This window comes from Hemiscyllium ocellatum, chromosome 33 (assembly GCF_020745735.1).
Source record: "Hemiscyllium ocellatum isolate sHemOce1 chromosome 33, sHemOce1.pat.X.cur, whole genome shotgun sequence".
Taxonomy (NCBI): Eukaryota; Metazoa; Chordata; class Chondrichthyes; order Orectolobiformes; family Hemiscylliidae; genus Hemiscyllium; species Hemiscyllium ocellatum.
Window position 1 is genome coordinate 24908423 of NC_083433.1, and position 19317 is coordinate 24927739.

A 19317-nucleotide genomic window follows, 5' to 3' on the forward strand; every position below is an offset into this window, starting at 1 on the left:
AGAATGGTGTGTTTCCTCCCTGGTGCCAGGATCAAGGATATCTCATAGAGGGTGCAGAATGTTCTCAAGGGGGAGAGGGACCAGCAAGAAGTCAATGTATACATTGGAACCAATGACATTGGAAGAGAAAAGGTTAAGATTCTGAAGGGAGATTACAGAGAGTTAGGTGGGAATTTAAAAAGGAGGTCTTGAAAGTAGTAATATCTGGATTACTCCCGGTGCTACGAGCGAGTGAGGGCAGGAATAGGAGGATAGAGCAGATGAATGCATGGCTGAGGAGCTGGTGTATAGGAGAAGGATTCACACTTTTGGACAATTGGAAGCTTTTTTTGGGGGTAGAAGTGACCTGTACAAGAAGGATAGATTGCACCTAAATTGGAAGGGGACTAACATACTGGCAGGGAGATTTGCTTGAGCTGCTCAGGAGGATTTAAACTGATAACGTGGGGGTGGGGGGAGAGAACCCAGGGAGATAGTGAGGAAAGATTTCAATCTGAGACTGGTACAGTTGAGAACAAAGGCAAGATAAATAGTCAGACTAGGCAGGGACAAAGCAGAGAACAAGGTAGGACTGATAAATTCAACTGCATTTATTTTGATGCAAGATGCCTAACAGGGAAGGCAGATGAACTCAGGGCATGGTTAGGAACATGGGACTGGGATATCCTAGCAATTACAGAAACATGGCTCAGGGATGGGCAGGACTGGCAGCTTAATGTTCCAGGATACAAATGCTACAGGAAGGACAAAAAGGGAGGCAAGAGAGGAGGGGGAGTGGCATTTTTGATAAGGGATAGCATTACAGCTGTGCTGAGGGAGGATATTCCTGAATACATCCAGGGAAGCTATTTTGGTGGAACTGAGAAATAAGAAAGGGAAGATCATCTTGTTGGGATTGTATGAGAGACCTCCTAATAGTCAGAGGGGAAATTGAGAAACAAATTTGTAAGGAGATCTCAGTTATCTGTAAGAGTAATAGGGTGGTTATGGTCAGGAATTTTACCTTTCCCAACATAGACTGGGACTGCCATAGTGTTAAGGGTTTAGATGAAGGACAATTTGTTAAGTGTGTACAAGAAAATTTCTGATTCAGTATATGTATGTATATACTAGAGAAGATGCAAAACTTAACCTACTCTTGGAAAACAAGGCAGGGCATGTGACTGAGGTGTCAGTGGGAGAGCACTTTGGGGCCAGTGACCATAATTCTATTAGTTTTAAAATAGCGATAGAAAAGGATAGACCAGATCTAAAGATTGAAGTCCTAAATTGGAGAAAGGCCAATTTTGACGGTATTAGGCAAGAACTTTCAAAAGCTGATTGGTGGCAGATGTTCGCAGGTAAAGGGACGGCTGGAAAATGGGAAGCCTTCAGAAATGAGATAACAAGAATCCAGAGAAAGTATATTCCTGTCAGGGTGAAAGGAAAGGCTGGAAGGAATAGGGAATGCTGGATGACTAAAGAAATTGAGGGTATGGTTAAGAAAAAGAAGAAAGCATATGTCGGGTATAGACAAGATAGATCGAGCAAATCCTTAAAAGGTTATAAAGGCAGTAGGAGTATACTTAAGACAGAAATCCGGGGGGCAAAAAGGGGACATGAGATAGCTTTGGCAAATAGAGTTAAGGAGAATACAAAGGGTTTTTACAAATACATTTAGGACAAAAGGGTAACTAGGGAGAGAATAGGGCCCCTCAACGATCAGCAAGGTGGCCTTTATGTGGAGCCGCAGGAGATGGGGCAGATATCAAACGGGTATTTTGCATCAGTATTTACTGTGGAAAGGACATTGAAGGTAGGGAAATAGATGGTGACATCATGAAAAATGTCCATATTACAGAGGAGGAAGTGCCGGATGTCTTGAATCACGTAAAAGTGGATACATGCCCAGGACTTGATCAGGTGTACCCTAGATCTCTGTGGGTAGCTAGGGAAGTGATTGAGGGGCCTCTTACTGAGATATTTATATCATCGATAGTCACAGGTGAGGTGCCAGAAGACTGGAGGTTGGCTAATGTGGTGCCACTGTTTAAGAAAGGTGGTAAGGTCAAGCCAGTGAACTATAGACCAGTGAGCCTGACGTCAGTGGTGGGCAAATTGTTGGAGGGAATCCTGAGGGAGAGGATGTGTATTTACTTGGAAAGGAAGGGACTGATTAGGGATAGTCAACATGGCTTTATGTGTGGGAAATCGTGTCTCACAAACTTGATTGAGTTTTTGAAGAAGTAATAAAGAGGATTGATGAGGGCAGCATGGTAGATGTGATCTATATGGACTTCAGTAAGGCATTTAACAAGGTTCCCCATGGAAGACTGATTAGCAAGGTTAAATCTCACGGAATACAGGAGAACTAGCCATTTGGATACAGAACTGGCTCAAAGGTAGAAGACAGAAGGAGGTGGTGGAGGGTTGTTTCTGAGACTGGAGGCCTGTGACCAGTGGAGTGCCACAAGGATCGGTGCTGGGTCCATTATTTTCCATCATTTATATAAATGATTTGGATGTGAGTATAAGAGGAATAGTTAGTAAGTTTGCTGATGACACCAAAGCTGGAGGTGTAGTGGACAGCGAAGAGGGTTACCTCAGATTACAATGGGATCTTGATCAGATAGGCCAATGGGCTGAGAAATGGCAGATGGAGTTTAAGTTAGATAAATGGGAGTGCCGCATTATGGGAAAGCAAATCTTAGCAGGACTTACACACTTAATGGTAAGGTCCTAGGGAGTGTTGCTGAACAAAGAGACCTTATAGTGCAGGTTCATAGCTCCTTGAAAGTGGAGTCACAGGTAGATAGGATAGTGAAGGAGGTGTTTGGTATGCTTTCCTTTATTGGTCAGAGTATTGAGTACAGGAATTGGAGGTCATGTTGCGATTGTACAGGACATTGGTTACGCCATTGTTGGAATATTGCGTGCAATTCTGGTTTCTTTCCTATCGGAAAGATGTTGTGAAACTTGAAAGGGTTCAGAAAAGATTTACAAGGATGTTGCCAGGCTTGGAGGAGTTGAGCTATTGGGAGAGGTTAAATAGGCTAGGGCTGTTTTCCCTGGAGCGTCAGAGGCTGAGGGGTGACCTCATAGAGGTTTATAAAATCATGAGGGGCATGAATAGGATAAATAGACAAAGTCTTTTCCCTGGGGTGGGGAAGTCCAGAACTAGAGGGTATATTTAGAGTGAGAGGGGAAAGATATAAAAGAAACCTAAGAGGCAACCTTTTCACTCAGAGGGTGGAACATGTATGGAATGAGCTGCCAGAGGAAGTGGTGGAGGCTGTACAATTGCAACATTTAAAAGGCATCTAGGTGGGAAATGAACAGGAAGGGTTTGGAGGGATATGGGCCGGGTGCTGGCAGGTGAGACTAGAATGGGTTGGGATATGTGGTCGGCATGGACAAGTTGGACCAAAAGGTCTGTTTCCGTGCTGTACATCTCTATGATTCTATGACTGTTAATGGGACTAGATATATTTAGGATATCTGATAGTCATGGATTGGATCAAAAGGTCTGTTTCTGTGCTGTATATCTCTATGACTCTAATATATGGCAGTGAACCAAGGAGATGGATGAAGGAAATGGACAATTGTGTCTTGAAAGTCAGGGAGGGTGAGAGAATGAGTGTGCCATGGGGGTGATGGAAATTGATAATATCAGCAAGTCCTGAGCCAATGAAAGATCAGGGAGTTGTCTTATAGAATAGAATCCCTACAGTGTGGAAACAGGCCCTTCAGCCCATCAAGTCCACACCAACCATCCAAAGAGTAACCCACTCAGATCCACCTAACTTACACATCTCTGGACATTATGGGCAACTTCCTATAGTCAAATTCACCTAACCTGCACACCTTTGGACTATGAGAGGGAACCAGAGCAGGCACAGGGAGAATTTACAAACTCCACACCGACAGTCACCCAAGGCTGTGATCGAACCCAGGGGCTGTGAGGCAGTCACACTAACCACTGAGCCACCATGCTGCCACATCAGGACAATGCACAGAATTGACAGCTCAAATTGAGCCACAAGAAGTTAATAATGGGAAGCAGTTCACTTCAGATAAGCCTGGGAGTTTGAATTTAAAAACAGGTCTGTGTGGAGTTTGTACATTCTCCCTATGCCTGCGTGGGTTTCCTTTGGGTGCTCTGGTATTCTTCCATCGTCCAAAGATGTGCAGGTTAGGTGTATTTGCCATGCTAAATTGTCCATAGAGTTTAGGGATGTGTAGGTTAGGTGCATTAGTCAGGAGTAAATGTAAGGTAGGGAGAATTGGTCTGAGTGGGTTACACTTCAGAAGGTCGGTGTGGACTTGTTGGGCTGTTCCAACACTGTAGGGATTCTATTCTATTCTGTAAGACAACTCCCTGATTTTTCTTTGGCTCAGGGCTTGCTGATATTATCAATGAGAAGCAATTCACTTCAGATAAGCCTGGGAGTTTTGAATAGAAAAAAAAAAATCCATGAGGTAGAAATAAGGGTGGCAGCGTAAGATATATATTCATACTTGTAAGAAACCTGTTGTAAGAAGATAGATAACTTTGAGGAACATGGTGAGAAGTGTAAGATTTTGAATAGCCTTAATTAGCTAAATGTCTTTTACATTTTCTGGAATGATTTTCGTTCCATGGGTGGGGTATTGAGATGACTGTTTTCATAAAAAGAATAGAAAAGAAAATAGGTGAAAAACCACATGGAGATACCACATGACAGATGATTTTTTAATACATTTTCTATTTTCCAACACCTGCAACACCTGATAAGACAGCACATGAAGCAGAGTGTAGATTCTCACCATTACTTTTCCTGTCGGAGTTGTTCACTATCTGTTTGAATTTCATTGGATCACGGATGATTTCTTTAATGTCTAAAATCGAAGAGAACTCAGCTGACCCAGCTTCCAAACCATTAATGTACCTAAAATCATAGAAATTGAGTTAGAAAGAAGGTTAAACACATCCTGTAAGAAAGAATTAAATTTTACTCGCATCATAAGGAAAGCAGAATAGAGCACAGTGTAGTTTAACCAAAGTAACTGGGGACCAAAACTGAACCCAATGGACCACAGATACAAATTGGTCCATATTTCTTCAATTCAATTAAGGAACTACAGTTATCTGCAATTAGAGACAGAAGCCATTTGACTCTGGGAATGAGATTGTGTCAAATTTGAAATCTCAGCCTGGAGTGGAGATCCATTTGAAGAGATGCATGAGTGGCAGGGAGACAGCATTGATCCTAATCAGAGGGAGAAAGCATAAAAGGCACCCACCAGTAACAGGATTCCGTAGTCTCATTTTTCTTGTAAAAATACGTTGAATCCCATTTCTTTGGCTTTATGTTACTCTTATATTGCCAGAGCATCACAAAAAAATCAGAGAGTTTCCTAGCTGTTGGCAGGATCCGAGTCACATTGGGTTTCTTATCACAGGATAAACCAAAGCTTCCAGCAGATACAATGGGGACTTGCAAATACGTTTCCAGCCTGTTCAAGAAAATAGTTTGTGAAGATATTGTTATTTATTTCATATCTTCCATTACTTGTTACATCCTTTGTTTGTTTTGATCCTTTCCATCTCCTTTTTTTTAAAATCTGACCTCTTTCACATCATAATTTTTACAACAGGATTTACAACAGGATCTTGACCAGATGGGCGAATGAGCTAAGAAGTAGCAGATGGAGTTTAATTCAGACAAATGCGAGGTGCTGCATTTTGGGAAAGCAAATCTTAGCAGGACTTATACACCTAATGGTAAGGTCCTACGGAGTGTTGCTGAACAAAGAGACCTCAGAATGCAGGTTCATAGCTCCTTGAAAGTGCAGTCGCAGGTAGATAGGATAGTGAAGGAGGTGTTTGGTATGCTTTCCTTTCTTGGTCAGAGTATTGAGTACAGGAGTTGGGAGGTCATGTTGCAGCTATACAGGACATTGGTTAGACCACTATTGGAATATTGCATGCAATTCTGGTCTCCTTTCTATCAGAAAGATGTTGTGAAACTTGAAAGGGTTCAGAAAAGGTTTACAAGGATGTTACCAGGCTTGGAGGATTTGAGCTATAGGGAGAAGCTGAACAGGCTGGGTTGTTTTCCCTGGAGCGTCGGAGGCTGAGGGGTGACCTTATAGAGGTTTACAAAATTATGAGGGGCATGGATAGAGTAAATAGGCAAATTCTTTTCCCTGGGGTCAGGGAGTCCAGAACTAGAGGGCATAGGTTTAGGGTGAGAGGGGAAAGATATAAAAGAGACCTACAGGGCAACTTTTTCACACAGAGGGTGGTGTGTGTATAGAAATGAGCTGCCAGAGGAAGTGGTGGAGGCTGGTACAATTGCAACATTTAAGAGGCATCTGGATGGATATATGAATAGGAAGGGTTTGGAGGGATATGGGCCGAGTGCTGGCAGGTGGGATTAGATTGGGTTGGGATATCTGGTCGGCATGGGCGGGTTGGACCAAAGGGTCTGTTTCCATGCTGTACATCTCTATGACTCTATGACTCTATTGTGTTATTGGCTAAACCAGACCACTCAAAGCATTTTTAAGCAGGCAGCCCTTTTGCAATTTGTTTCGCTAAGTGTACAGTGAAAATTACCTGATTAAGTTAGCTAGGTTGACTACTAGATTTCAAAACAGACAAAAATTTATTCACAACATTACACAATGAAACACAAAGAACAGAGTTAAAAAAGCCCTTTGGAACTCAACTATCAAACTAGACTTAATTATGCGGTTCCTAATATACACAACAGTCCTAACAAGCAAACTCCCTTTAAAACCCAGTATAAATGGAACACGTGCTTACATGTTGAAGTTGAAGGACAGAAAATAGAGAGATTCCACACAGCTCCCTGTTGAACTTCCTAGTTGAAGACTGAACTAAAACTGCTCAGCCCAGCTAAAGAGCTGACCACTCCCCTTTCTTTATACATGTCACTTTTAAAATGTGACCACTTTGGCCTGAAGTGTCATCTGTTTACATATAAACAAAAGGCCTCTCAAAATCCTTTTCACCTCTGTACCAAACCAGACTAATCAGATCCCGGCCTGGTTAATTGCCCCGCTGAGAAAAAATTAAGGACAGAGTCTCTTTGAACCAAGGAACAGCTTTTAGAAGAAAAGGAACTAGCTTTGTGACAATTGCAACATTATTGGCAATTGTGTTGCCCACACCCTAATCTCTGGAATTCCCTTTCTAAATCTTCCCACTACCTAATTCTCACTCTTTACTTAAAACAGCCTTTTTTTCTCCAGTCTCTCAGCATAATTAAAGTACCTAATCTTTGCTTTCATTCCGACAAATCTCTTCACCCTCTCTAAAGCAACAAATGCATTATTTAAATTCCACAATGCAGACCTTCAAGGTCTGTGCAATGCAGTAGCTTCTCCATGTGGAGATTAATGCTGATTGGCATGTATGGAACCACCTAGCAACAACATTGATTTATAAGATCACAGAATCCCTGCAGTAGGAAGCAGGGCATTTGGCCCACCAAGTCCACACCAATCCTCTGAAGAGAATCACACCCAGACTGACTCTCTACCCTATCCCTGTAACCCTGCATTTCCCATGGCTAACCCACCCAGCCTGCACATATATGACACTATGGGCAATTTAGCATGGTCAATCCACCTAATCTGCACATGTTTGGGCTGTTGGAGGATGCCAGAGCATCCAGAAGAAACATACACAAACACGGAGAGAACGTGCAAACTCCACACACGTCACCCAAGGGTGGAATTGAACCCAGGTCCCTGTGAGGCAGCAGTGCTTACCAGTGAGCCACCATGCTAGTTCTGAAGCCTTTGGGATATCATGAGGTCGTGAAAGGAAATTATTGAATAAATGCAAATTATTTCTTCCTAAACCGAATACAGTACACCCAGCTCAGGCATAGCTAGTGATTTATCAAGCCATAGCATAATGTGTTTGCTTTCGTACAGTATAGGTTAGATCTCTGCAGAGTTGGCCTTGCGGGCCTTTAAAACGGATAGGGGGGTGTCTTAGATATGGAAGTCTCACCTCCATTTCCAGCAGATCCCTCTTTTGCTAGCAGACAGAATGTGGAAGCATGTAAAATTCAATAGAGCAATTTGAAATTAGTTCTGAATTCAAAAGAACCCCATTTCCACTGTTATAGGGTCTTAATCTGTAATGTGGATGTCATTAATTTATGGAGGAGGCTTGAATACACCTGCAGGATGGTTAAGATCTGTTTCTGTGCAATGATCTGAAGTTAATTCTGTAATAGCACATTAACAATTCCAAGCACTTCAAAAAATGTCAAAAATAGACAACATCCGCCAGCTGAACCAAATTAAGACACTCACTGCTGGAGTGCATTGACAGGTTGCCAAGTAGTATAGCTTCGGAAAAGATAGTCAGTTGTTCCATTTGTTGACATTTCACTAGGGCTTATTCAGTTAAACTAATCGTGAATGTTTGGGTGAGCTTCAAAAGTTCCAAAATCACTTAACTCAGCAGGCTGAGGGCTGGGGAGGGCACTGGCTTATTATTCTAATTGACAATTTTAAGAGGCTATTAAAAGTTTGGCTGTTGTTGGTAAATTGAGTGTTTTGGTTTTATAATAGATTAGTCTCTTGAGGAGATTCAAGTATTTGAATGAGTTTCATGAATATGATATTTTCAATATTGAGTGTGTAAAATTGAGCATACTGTAGATGTTAGAAACCAATTTTTAAACCTCTACATGGCTCCTGAATCTGTCCTTGGTGAAGACTGGGTAAGGGGCTATAGAGGTGTCATTAATGGTATGAGATACTTTCAAAGTGACACAGGAGATGAGGAATGGCATGGAGGTGTAATGAATTTTTAACTGACATAAAGAGGCATGATGACGATGGAAGCATGGAGGGTATGAGGGGGCATGGAGGGTTGCTTGGGGTTAGAGGGCCTATTAAGGTCCCTAAACCCTAGAATAGAAGCATATGTTCTCATCAGAAAACCTTAGTTCTTAGAACACCACCATGGCTGTCTCTGAATTGCCCAAGGTTTCTCTGCTTCTGATCTCTCACCTGCCCTGTCTTTCTACCGATACATTACACTTATTTCAATGGTAAAGCATCCTTCAGTGGTAAAGGCTGACAGTGTTTCATATTGTCACCTTTTTCATTCTGTGAAGTAAAATTGACGGTATAATTTACAATCTAATTATGCAGTAAGAAAGGCTTGGTACTTTGACTGCATTCTGTAATAGCACATTAACAATCCATCTCTCTCTCTCTCTCTCTCTCTTTCTCTCTCCCCCTTCAAGTTGAATATAAATGGTTATAATTATCTGCAACAAGATACGCATCTTTCACTTCAACACAGAGACCAACTCACACCATTAGGAAGCAAAAACTTACGAGACAATTTGAAATGTTGCATAGGTGCATGTTGGACCCAGAACTGCACAACCCAATTTGCCATCCATCTAGATTCAGAAATAAGTAAAGAAAATCAGAATCAGAGGTTGTCTTTCTACATTCCTCTTTATCCTTTCACTGTACCATCACTCCAATTGCTGACCCAGTCAGTTACATTTACATCCCATGAGTGGGTTAGACCTATGTCTACATCCTATGAATGAATTAAGGTTAAACTTACAAGGTGCCGCTGCACAGTATGAAATCATACTTATTAACAATTTGAGAATAATGCAACATTTTGTTCACTGTCCCCCCAGCAATGGTGAAAACATAGAATTTATTTGCATATGGAGTAGTTTAGATAAATGATACTTGCACATTTGAAGATTAATAAAACAAAATATTAGCCTGTGGCAGGACCATAAACTAAGATAACTAAAATTTAACGCCAAAGAAATTACCAATAATATTTCACTTTCTGTAACTTCTACTTGAAAACAAATCAGAATCAATGTAAATGAACATGAATTAATAAGGGTATGATAAAAAGCTAAATTTCACTTTTAACAGTCAATATAACAAAAGTCCAACAGGTCCATAGCAGCTGAGTCACATCCTAATAAATGGGGCAATATTTGACCGCACACTTTCACAATTTATTGCTCTGTGTTCACAGCAGGCAGGTCAGATGTCTGATTTGATAACTGCTTTTACATTCTAGTTACGTGACATAATTATCATCAGAAAGGCGTACTTCTGCAAACCCTCTCTCCTTCAGGTCATGACAGTCTTAATGGTGGAACATGCCACCATTTTTTTCAACTGACCAACTAAGAACACCCCAGTTCGTGATTTGCCCACCTTTGGGAAAACACACAACCCTTCAGCATCCCTGAGCTACTCACTCCATTTCTGAATAGACCTTCTTACCAAGCTTGCATGTCGCTTTTTGTCTTCTTATCTGCCAAGGTGAAAAAAAACTGTTCATGAGAAAACTTTGCTTTTCTCTTCAGAGGAATTTGGTTGCCTTTCTGTCTGTTTTCCCTTTGTGCCTATATTTGTTGCTAATCGTCTTCACCCTTCAACTCCTCTGTTTTGTGTCAACCGCCTTTGCTTCTTTGCAACTTTGCAAATATGACACCATTGTTTTAAAAAGGAGTAGACAAAAAGTGGGTAACTATAGGCCCATTAGCTTAATTTCTGTGGTGGGGAAAATGCTTGAATCTGTAATCAAGGAAGAAATAGTGAAACATTTGGATAAAACTTGTCCCACTGGGCAAAAGCAACATGGGTTCATGATGGCAAGTCATGTTTAACTAATTTACTGGATTTTTTTAAGGACATTGTGAGTGTGGTGGTCAACAGGGAACCGGCGAACGTGGTGCATCTGGATTTCCAGAAGGCATTCGGCAAGGTGCCACACAAAAGCTGTTGCATAAGACTAGGTTGCATGGTGTTACCAGTAATATATTAGCATGCATAGAAGATTGGTTAACAACAGAAAGCAAAAAGAGTGGGGATAATTGGTGTTTTTCTGGTTGGCAATCAGTGGCTAGTAGTGTGCCTCAGGGATCAGTGTTAGGATTGCCATTATTCCCAACTTGCCTGATTTAGAGTTGGGGACCAAGTGTAGTGTTTCAAAATTCACAGATGACACAAAGAGGAGTGGCAGAGCAAAGTGTGCCGAGGACACTGGAAGTCTGCAGAGGGATACAGATAGGGCAAGGGTCTGGCAGATGGAGTATAATGTTGGTAAATGTGACTCATCTATTTTGGTAGTAATAACAGCAAAATGGACTATTAATGGTGAAAATTTGCAGCATGCTGCTGTGTAGAGGAACCTGGCTGTGCTTGTGTATGGATGACAAAATGTTGGTTTGCAGGTGCAACAGATAATTAAGAAAGCAAATTGAATGTTGCTCTTCATTGTTAGGAGGAATGGAGTTTAAAAGTAGGGAGGTTATACTGCAGCTGTACAGGTTGCTGGTTAGGCCACCCCTGGAGTACTGTTGAACGTGTGTTGCTGGAAAAGCACAGCAGGTCAGGCAGCATCCGAGGAGCAGGAGAATTGACATTTTGGGCATAAGCCCTTCATCAGGAACGTGTACAATTTTAGTCTCATTACTTGACAAAAGATGTATCAGCACTAGATGGGTGCAGAGAAGGTTCACAAAGTTGATTTTAGAATTGAGAGGGTCGGCTTATGAGGAAAGATTGAGTAGACTGGGACTAAACCCATTGGAGTTTAGAAGAATGGGGGGGATTCTTACAGAAACATATAAAATTATGAAGGGAATAGATAAGATAGAAGCTGGAGGTGAAACTAGAACTGGGGGCATAGTTTCAAAGTAAAGGGGAGCAGATTTAGAATGGAGTTGAGGAAGTACTTCACCCAAAAGATTGTGCATCTGTGGGATTCCCCATCCAGCAAGGCTACCTCATTGAATGTTTTTATGGCAAAGATAGATTATTGAACAGCAATGAAGGGTTTTGGTGAGCAGGCAGGTAAGTGGAGCTGAGTCCATGAAAAGATTAGCCATAATCTTATTGTGTGATGGAGCAGACTCAATAAGCCAGATAGCCCATTCCTGCTCTTATGTTCTGTCCTCACTTCTTTCTTGTTGGTACTGCTTCCAGGCCAAAGATCACTATGTCACAGAGACCAATATTTCTTCTGATCTTACTTTGCAGCTGATGTAAATGCGTAGAAGTAATTTTCAAACATTCTTATAAAAAGATTACAAATTCTCTAGACAATTTGGAGGGAGTTTGCATGGAGCATAAACACCAACAATCCAGCAGTTGGGCCAAATGATCTGTTTTTATGTTGTAAGAAGTGTGTGATTCAAAAAGAGCAAATCTTTTTCTTTAGCTGAATTCTATCCCATTGGGAATGAGAGACAGGCATTCTATCACTTGCTTCATCTGGTAGTCTTCCAGAAGGCAGTGCATCTATATTTCTGTAAGTTTGTTATTGTTTCACATTCACAGCAACTCTCGCTCCTTTAGGTGCCCATGGTGATCATCAGCATATTTAATGTGATTGCATTGATCTCCATTATTAAATCAGTCTTCGGCTGGCAAGATTTATTTTATTTGTTCTTGAGATGCTGATGACATTTCATTTGTTATCCAGCATGAAATGCGCTGAGAAGATGGTACTGGGAAGCCTTCATGAGGTGTTAATGTGTGGTATAGTAGATGGTTACATAAGGAATAGGTTCATGGTCACAAAGTAAGTGGTAATACCTGACCAACATGTGCCACATTCAACGCTATGGTCTCTCTACCCCATTCAATCTGGTGCTCAATCAGAACTTTAGTATGTTTTGAAGAAGTCCTTTACAGGAGCAGCACTAGGGGCTAAGGAATTATGGGTAATGGGACAAGGCAGAATAATAGAGTTGAGGATTGTCAGATCAGCCAAGGTCTTACTGGATGGTGAAGCGGACTCAATATCCTACTTCTGCTTTTATATCCTACACTTATCCAAGATGGCACCAGAGTAGGACACTTGAGCCGAATCTCGTCTTCTCCATTTGTTTCTTTTCTTTTTCTTCCTTTTTCTTTTTACCTCCCATCTTTAGGCAGTATTGGCGATCTGCAGGGTAAAGGTCAGCAAGGACTCTGGCTCTCAGCATGGACTTAAACTCCCGGCCTCAGTGTGGGACTGAAACTCCCGACTTCATTGTGGACTCAAACTCCCGGCCTCAGTGTGGGACTGAAACTCTCAGCCTCAGTGTGGGACTCAAACTCCCGGCCTCAGTGTGGGGCTCAAACTCCCAGCCTCAGTGTGGGACTGAAACTCCCAGTCTCAGTGTGGATTCAAACTCCCAGCCCTCAGCGTGGACTCAAACTCCCAGCCTCAGTGTGGGACTCAAACTCCCGGCCTCAGTGTGGGACTCAAACTCCCGGCCTCAGTGTGGGACTGAAACTCCCAGTCTCAGTGTGGATTCAAACTCCCAGCCTCAGCGTGGACTCAAACTCCCGGCCTCAGTGTGGGACTCAAACTCCCGGCCTCATTGTGGACTCGAACACCCGGCCTCAACGTGGACTCGAACACACGGCCTCAGCATAGACTCCAACTCCCAGCATCAGCATGGGGCTCAAACTCCTGGCCTCAGCGTGGGGCTCAAACTCCCAGCCTCAGTGTGGGACTCAAACTCCCGGCCTTAGTGTGGATTCGAACACCCGGCCTCAGCATAGACTCCAACTCCCGGCCTCAACGTGGGCTCAAACTCCCGGCCTCAGTGTGGACTCAGATTTCCAGCTTCAGCTTGGACTTGGACTCCCAGCCTCAGTGTGATCTCTAACTCGCGGCCTCAGCATGGCGCTCAAACTCCTGGCCTCAGCGTGGCGCTCAAACTCACGGCCTCAGCATGGACTCAGACTCCCGGCCTCAGTGTGGGACTGAAACTCCCAGTCTCAGTGTGGATTCAAACTCCCAGCCTCAGCGTGGACTCAAACTCCCGGCCTCATTGTGGACTCTAACACCCGGCCTCAACGTGGACTCGAACACACGGCCTCAGCATAGACTCCAACTCCCAGCATCAGCATGGGGCTCAAACTCCTGGCCTCAGCGTGGGGCTCAAACTCCCAGCCTCAGTGTGGGACTCAAACTCCCGGCCTCAGTGTGGATTCGAACACCCGGCCTCAGCATAGACTCCAACTCCCGGCCTCAACATGGGCTCAAACTCCCGGCCTCAGTGTGGACTCAGATTTCCAGCTTCAGCTTGGACTTGGACTCCCAGCCTCAGTGTGATCTCTAACTCGCGGCCTCAGCATGGCGCTCAAACTCCTGGCCTCAGCGTGGCGCTCAAACTCACGGCCTCAGCATGGACTCAGACTCCTGGCCTCAGTGTGGGGCTCAAACTCCAGGCCTCAGCTTGGACTCGGACTCCCAGCCTCAGTGTGAACTCGGAGTTCTGGCCTTAGTATGGTCTTGAACTCCTGGATTCAGTGGGGATTCAACTCCTGACCTTGAGGTGAAGCCCGGTGGGGCCTGGATTGGAATGACATATTTCTGTATTTTTCTAATTTATTGCTGGACTTCTTACTTCTTTATTTTTTTTCCTTTTTTCATAAGAATTTGTAATTAATCATTTGTACCAAGGTACCTCAATACCTAAGATGGCGCCATAAGTCGCGACTTATAAACTTTGCACTGTGAGTACATGTGACAATAAAGCTAATTCTAATTCATTTCTAATTATGGTCTTAAGAATGATGGTGCTACATGTGAATGGATAGCCCCGCTGCAGTGAAAAGAATGATGCCAACGCCTTGGTCCCTCACTGCCAACCCTGACTGTAAGGGTCTGAAATATCTTACCACCTCAAGGAACAATGCAGGTGGTATCATAATAACTCCGAATAAAAGCAGCAGCAAATCTGAGAGTTCTCAATGTCAAGACCCTCACATGATAGATGGTCACTTAGATAAAATCCTCAGATGAAAATTATTTTCCTTCCATAAGAGGAGTAATAACAACTTGTATTTGTAAAGCACCTTAATATCATAAACCAGTCTGAGGTACTTCACAGGAACATTATTTTTGTGAAGGAAAGGTTGAAGCCCTCTGATAATTAACCCAAACTCTGATAATTACAGCAAGAGTAGAGGTTCCTGTCTAATAATTAAAAATCTGAAACATTGAGGGAAGCTCGCCTTGCCTCGTAATCTGTTAACTGAAAGAAATCCTTGATATTCATACCTTGTAAGCACAAGTAATAATTTATTTAAATAATGAACAAGTTAACAGAATTACTAACAAACTGAACAATTCCCCCCAACTACTTGTGATTCCCTAACTAAACAACATTCTACTACAGTTCTGTTCCAATAAAACCCAAATATTAAGAAAACTAAATTAAAACCTAAATTCTCAAATTCCACACAAGATGCATCTTCTAGAATGTTCTGCTTCAGTCATAAAAAGCCTTCCTTCCGCTGATCTTTCTGTTTGGGATGTTTTCTCTGGGAATTAATCTGTCCTGAATGCCTCGCTCTATCAAATTCTGGTGTTAGGAATATTATTTAAGAGTGCTGTGTACCTTTATGAATAGATGGTGCTTTTTTTAGAGAGCGTGGAGATTTCTGAGAGCGAGACTTTTTTTCAGATGGCAGTTGGCTCTCTCTTCTCTGTCCAAATGCTCCCTTCTTTATACCCATGATGACATAACAATATACTTACAACAGCATTGGTCCAAGGATTAAAACCCATCCGATTTAAATTCAGTTGGATTTCAGTTTCTAAGTGCTTGGCTTAAATTAACTGGCTAATTTCAAACTAGTTACCGAAACATCAAAAAATAGCCGAAGGTTTCCAATCATACAGCCAATTGAGTCTAGAGTGTGATGCAGGAATGGTTGTCTGATGAAGGGCTTATGCCCAAGATGTTGAATCTCCTGCTCCTCGGCTGCTGCTAGACCTGCTGTGCTTTTCCAGCACCACACTCTTGACTCTGATCACCCGCATTTGCAGTCCTCACTTTCTCCTATACAGCCAATTGATGTATGTTTCAATTTTAGAGCTGTCTGTACATCTGTTGCTGCTTACAGACATTTCCTGGTTTAAATCTCCAACCTTAGAAAAACCCTCTACCCTCCTATCATTTTTACAAGGAAATTTTGGTTTTCTGCCTTCCACTTCATGAGTGCTTTACACAACTTTGTAACAATTAACTCAAAAGAAAATGATTTCAAGCCAGATAAAGAGATATCAGGTCAGACGACCAAAAGCTTGAGAAAAAAGAGGCATGCCTGACAGGAGGAAAGAGATGTAAAATAGAAGGGAAGTTCAGGGAGGTAACTGCAAAGTTTTGGGCCTGGACAACTGAAAGGAATCTCACCAATGATGGCATAACTTATCAAGGACAGCCAATGGATGTTATTTACCTGGACTTCAAGAGGCATAGGATTAGGATGAGAGGGGAAAGATATAAAAGAGACCTAAGGGGCAACTTTTTCACGCAGAGGGTAGTACATGTATGGAATGAACTGCCAGAGGATGTGGTGGAGGCTGGTACAATTGCAACATTTAAGAGGCATTTGGATGGGTATATGATTAGGAAGGGTTTGGAGGGGTTTGGGCCGGGTGCTGGAAGGTGGGACTAGATTGGGTTGGGATATCTGATCGGCATGGACGGGTTGGACCGAAGGGTCTGTTTCCATGCTGCACATCTCTTTGACTATGACTTTGACAAGGTGCTGTACAGAAGGTTCCTGAGTAAGATAAGGGCTCATGGTGTCAGAGGCAAGGTGTGAGCATAGATAGAACCTTGATTATCTGGCAGGAAGCAGGGAGTGGAGGTAAAAGTGTCCTTCTCAGTGTGTTAGCTGGTGACAAGTGATGTTCCGCAAGGCTCAGTGTTGGGACCATAACTTTTCACTTTTTACATTAACAACCCAGATGAAGGAATTTAGGGTATTCTGGCTAAGTTTGCAGACGATACAAAGATAGGTAGAGAGACAGGTAGCATTGAGGACATGGAGAGGCAGCAGAAGGATTTGGACAGGTTAGGAGAGTGGGCAAAGAAGTGGTAGATGGTGAACAATGTGGGAAATTATCTGGTCATGCATTTTGGTATTAAGGAATAGAGGCATGGGCTATTTTCTAAATGGGAAGAAAATTCAGAAGTCTGAAGTACAAGGAGACATGTGAGTTCTAATCCATGATTCTCTCAAGATAAACTTGCAAGTTGGGTCAGTAGTTAGGAAGGCTAATGCAATTTATTTTGAGAGACCTTGAATCTAAAAGCAAGAGTGTACTTCTGAGGGTCTATAAGGCTTTGGTCAGATCATATTTGGAGCATTGTGCACAATTTTGGGCCCAATATCTCAGGAAGGATGTACTGGCCCTGGACCATGTTCAGAGGAGGTTCACAAGAATGGTGAGGACTTTGGTCTATACTCAATGGAACTTAGAAGGATGGGTGGAGGGAGGGTGGGGGAATCTAATTGAAACACACAGAATATTGAGTGGCCTGGACAGAGCGGATGTTGGGAAGATGTTTCCATTGGCAGGACAGACTCGGACCTAAGGGCATAGTCTTAGAGTAAAGGGAAGACCTTTTAGAACGGAGATAAGGAGAAACTTCTTCTGCCAGAGAGTGGAATTCTCTGCCACAGAAAGCTGTGGAGGCCAGGTCATTAAGACTAAGATTAATAGGTTCTTGAGTATGAAGGGGATTAAGGGTTAAGGGAAGAATAGGGTTGAGAAACTTACCAGCCATGATTGAATGATGGAGTGCACTCGATGAGCTGAATGACCTAATTCTGCTCCTATGTCTTATGGTGTTATGGTCTAATTAAAATAGAAATTGAAGATGTCAAAATTTGATGGGTTTGGAGATCTCAGAGGGTTGTGGAGTTGGAGGAGGTTTCAGAGATTGGGAAGGGTGAGTTAATGTAGGGGGATCATTGGTATCGAATGCCAGTGACGAAGGAAGGTGAGCATAAGCATGAGTGAGACTTGGTACGGGTGAAGTTGATAAAAATAGACTCCACAAAAAATTAACATAAAAAGAACATGCCTGTGGAATTAATTCACAAATTATTCTGTTGTGAGAGCATTTAATAAAGTAGAGCAAACCTAATGGACTTCTGGATTTGTCCCAACCAAACTCCACTGAACTTTGTTTAGATTTTTTTTAATTCATCATTCATGGGATGTGAGCATCACTGTGAGCATCATTTATTGCCAATCCCTAATTGCCCAGAGGGCAATTAAGAGTCAACCACACATTGCTGTGGTTCTGGAGTCACACATAGGCCAGACCGGGTAAAGGTGGCACTATCCTTTCCTGAAGGACATTGGTGAACCATATGGGTTTTTCTAACAATCGACCACGGTTTTATGGTCATCAGTAGACCCTTAATTCCAGATTATTATCGAATTCAAATTCCTCTGTGGTGGGATTCCAACCCAGGTGGATCTCTGGAATAATAATCTAGCAACTATATCATCAGGCCATCACCACCAACAGATGAATTGCAATTTCAGCATGACAAGGTATTCTTTGGGAGTTTGGATTGGAAGGTGTAATGAATTATCAATTACCATTATTTTGTAATTCCACTGATGTGTTGCACCCTTATTGAAAACAAAATTGGGATACAGCAACATATTTGTAGCTCAAAAGTCACAAGAATTTGATTTACGGCGTACTCACGTATAACTTTTTCAGATTCTCCAAACCTTCACAGGTGCTACTGTGGCAGCCTTTGGATTGATACAATGATGTGTCAAAGCCATTAAACGTAGCATCCAATGTCACATTAAAGCCTGAAATATAAATACACTTGTTACTATTTCCTCCAAACTCACTGCTCTTTTCAGTTGGAAACTTCTCCATCCCAAACAATGTTTTTCTTGGGCAATTCAGACAATGAGAGCCACAGATCATACAACTACTGGATCTTCGTCCATTCAATTGTTGCCTATTCTATTCATTCCTTTCTGCTCTCTCCCCCTCTACACACTCACATTATGTAGCTCTCCTGACCCTTCTTCTCCGGCCATTACCTTCTTACCCAGTCCCTGCTGGGATAATGGGAATATTTTTGAGTCAGGAATCTAAGCCTCTAATTTGCTTGCTCAATTATTTTTCTTTCCCAGAGCAAACTAATTCAACAATTGTACATCCTTATTTGGCATAAGAATAAAACAGGGAAGGTGGCTCAACCATGACATATAAAGGAAATCAGGGGTAAGGTAAAAGCCAGAGAGGAGGCATATAAATTGACCAGAAAAAGCAGCAAGCTATGAGGACTGGGAGAAATTTAAAATTCTGCAGAGGAGGACAAAGGACTTAATTTGTAGAGGAAAAATTGAGTATGAAAGTAGGCTTTCATGCAAAAGTTCTTACAGACATGTGAAGAGAAAACGACTGGTGAAGCCAACCGTAGGTCCCTTGCAGTTAGAATCAGGTGAATTCTAAGAGATGACACAGCAGTTGA

At 42.4% G+C, this 19317-nt stretch overlaps 1 protein-coding gene across 1 annotated transcript in view; it reads right to left on the reverse strand.

The window, feature by feature from the left end:
- The window catches only part of LOC132831229 (guanylyl cyclase C-like), a 124787-nt gene extending 106074 nt beyond the window's left edge, over positions 1-18713 (reverse strand). Inside the window, exons 1-4 of the mRNA XM_060849240.1 lie at positions 18531-18713; positions 9355-9422; positions 5263-5475; positions 4786-4907 (exon numbers count right to left, since the gene is read on the reverse strand). Coding sequence (XP_060705223.1) covers positions 4786-4907; positions 5263-5475; positions 9355-9422; positions 18531-18713 — 586 coding nt within the window. The remainder of the gene's footprint in view (positions 1-4785; positions 4908-5262; positions 5476-9354; positions 9423-18530) is intronic.
- Positions 18714-19317: the final 604 nt, after the last annotated feature.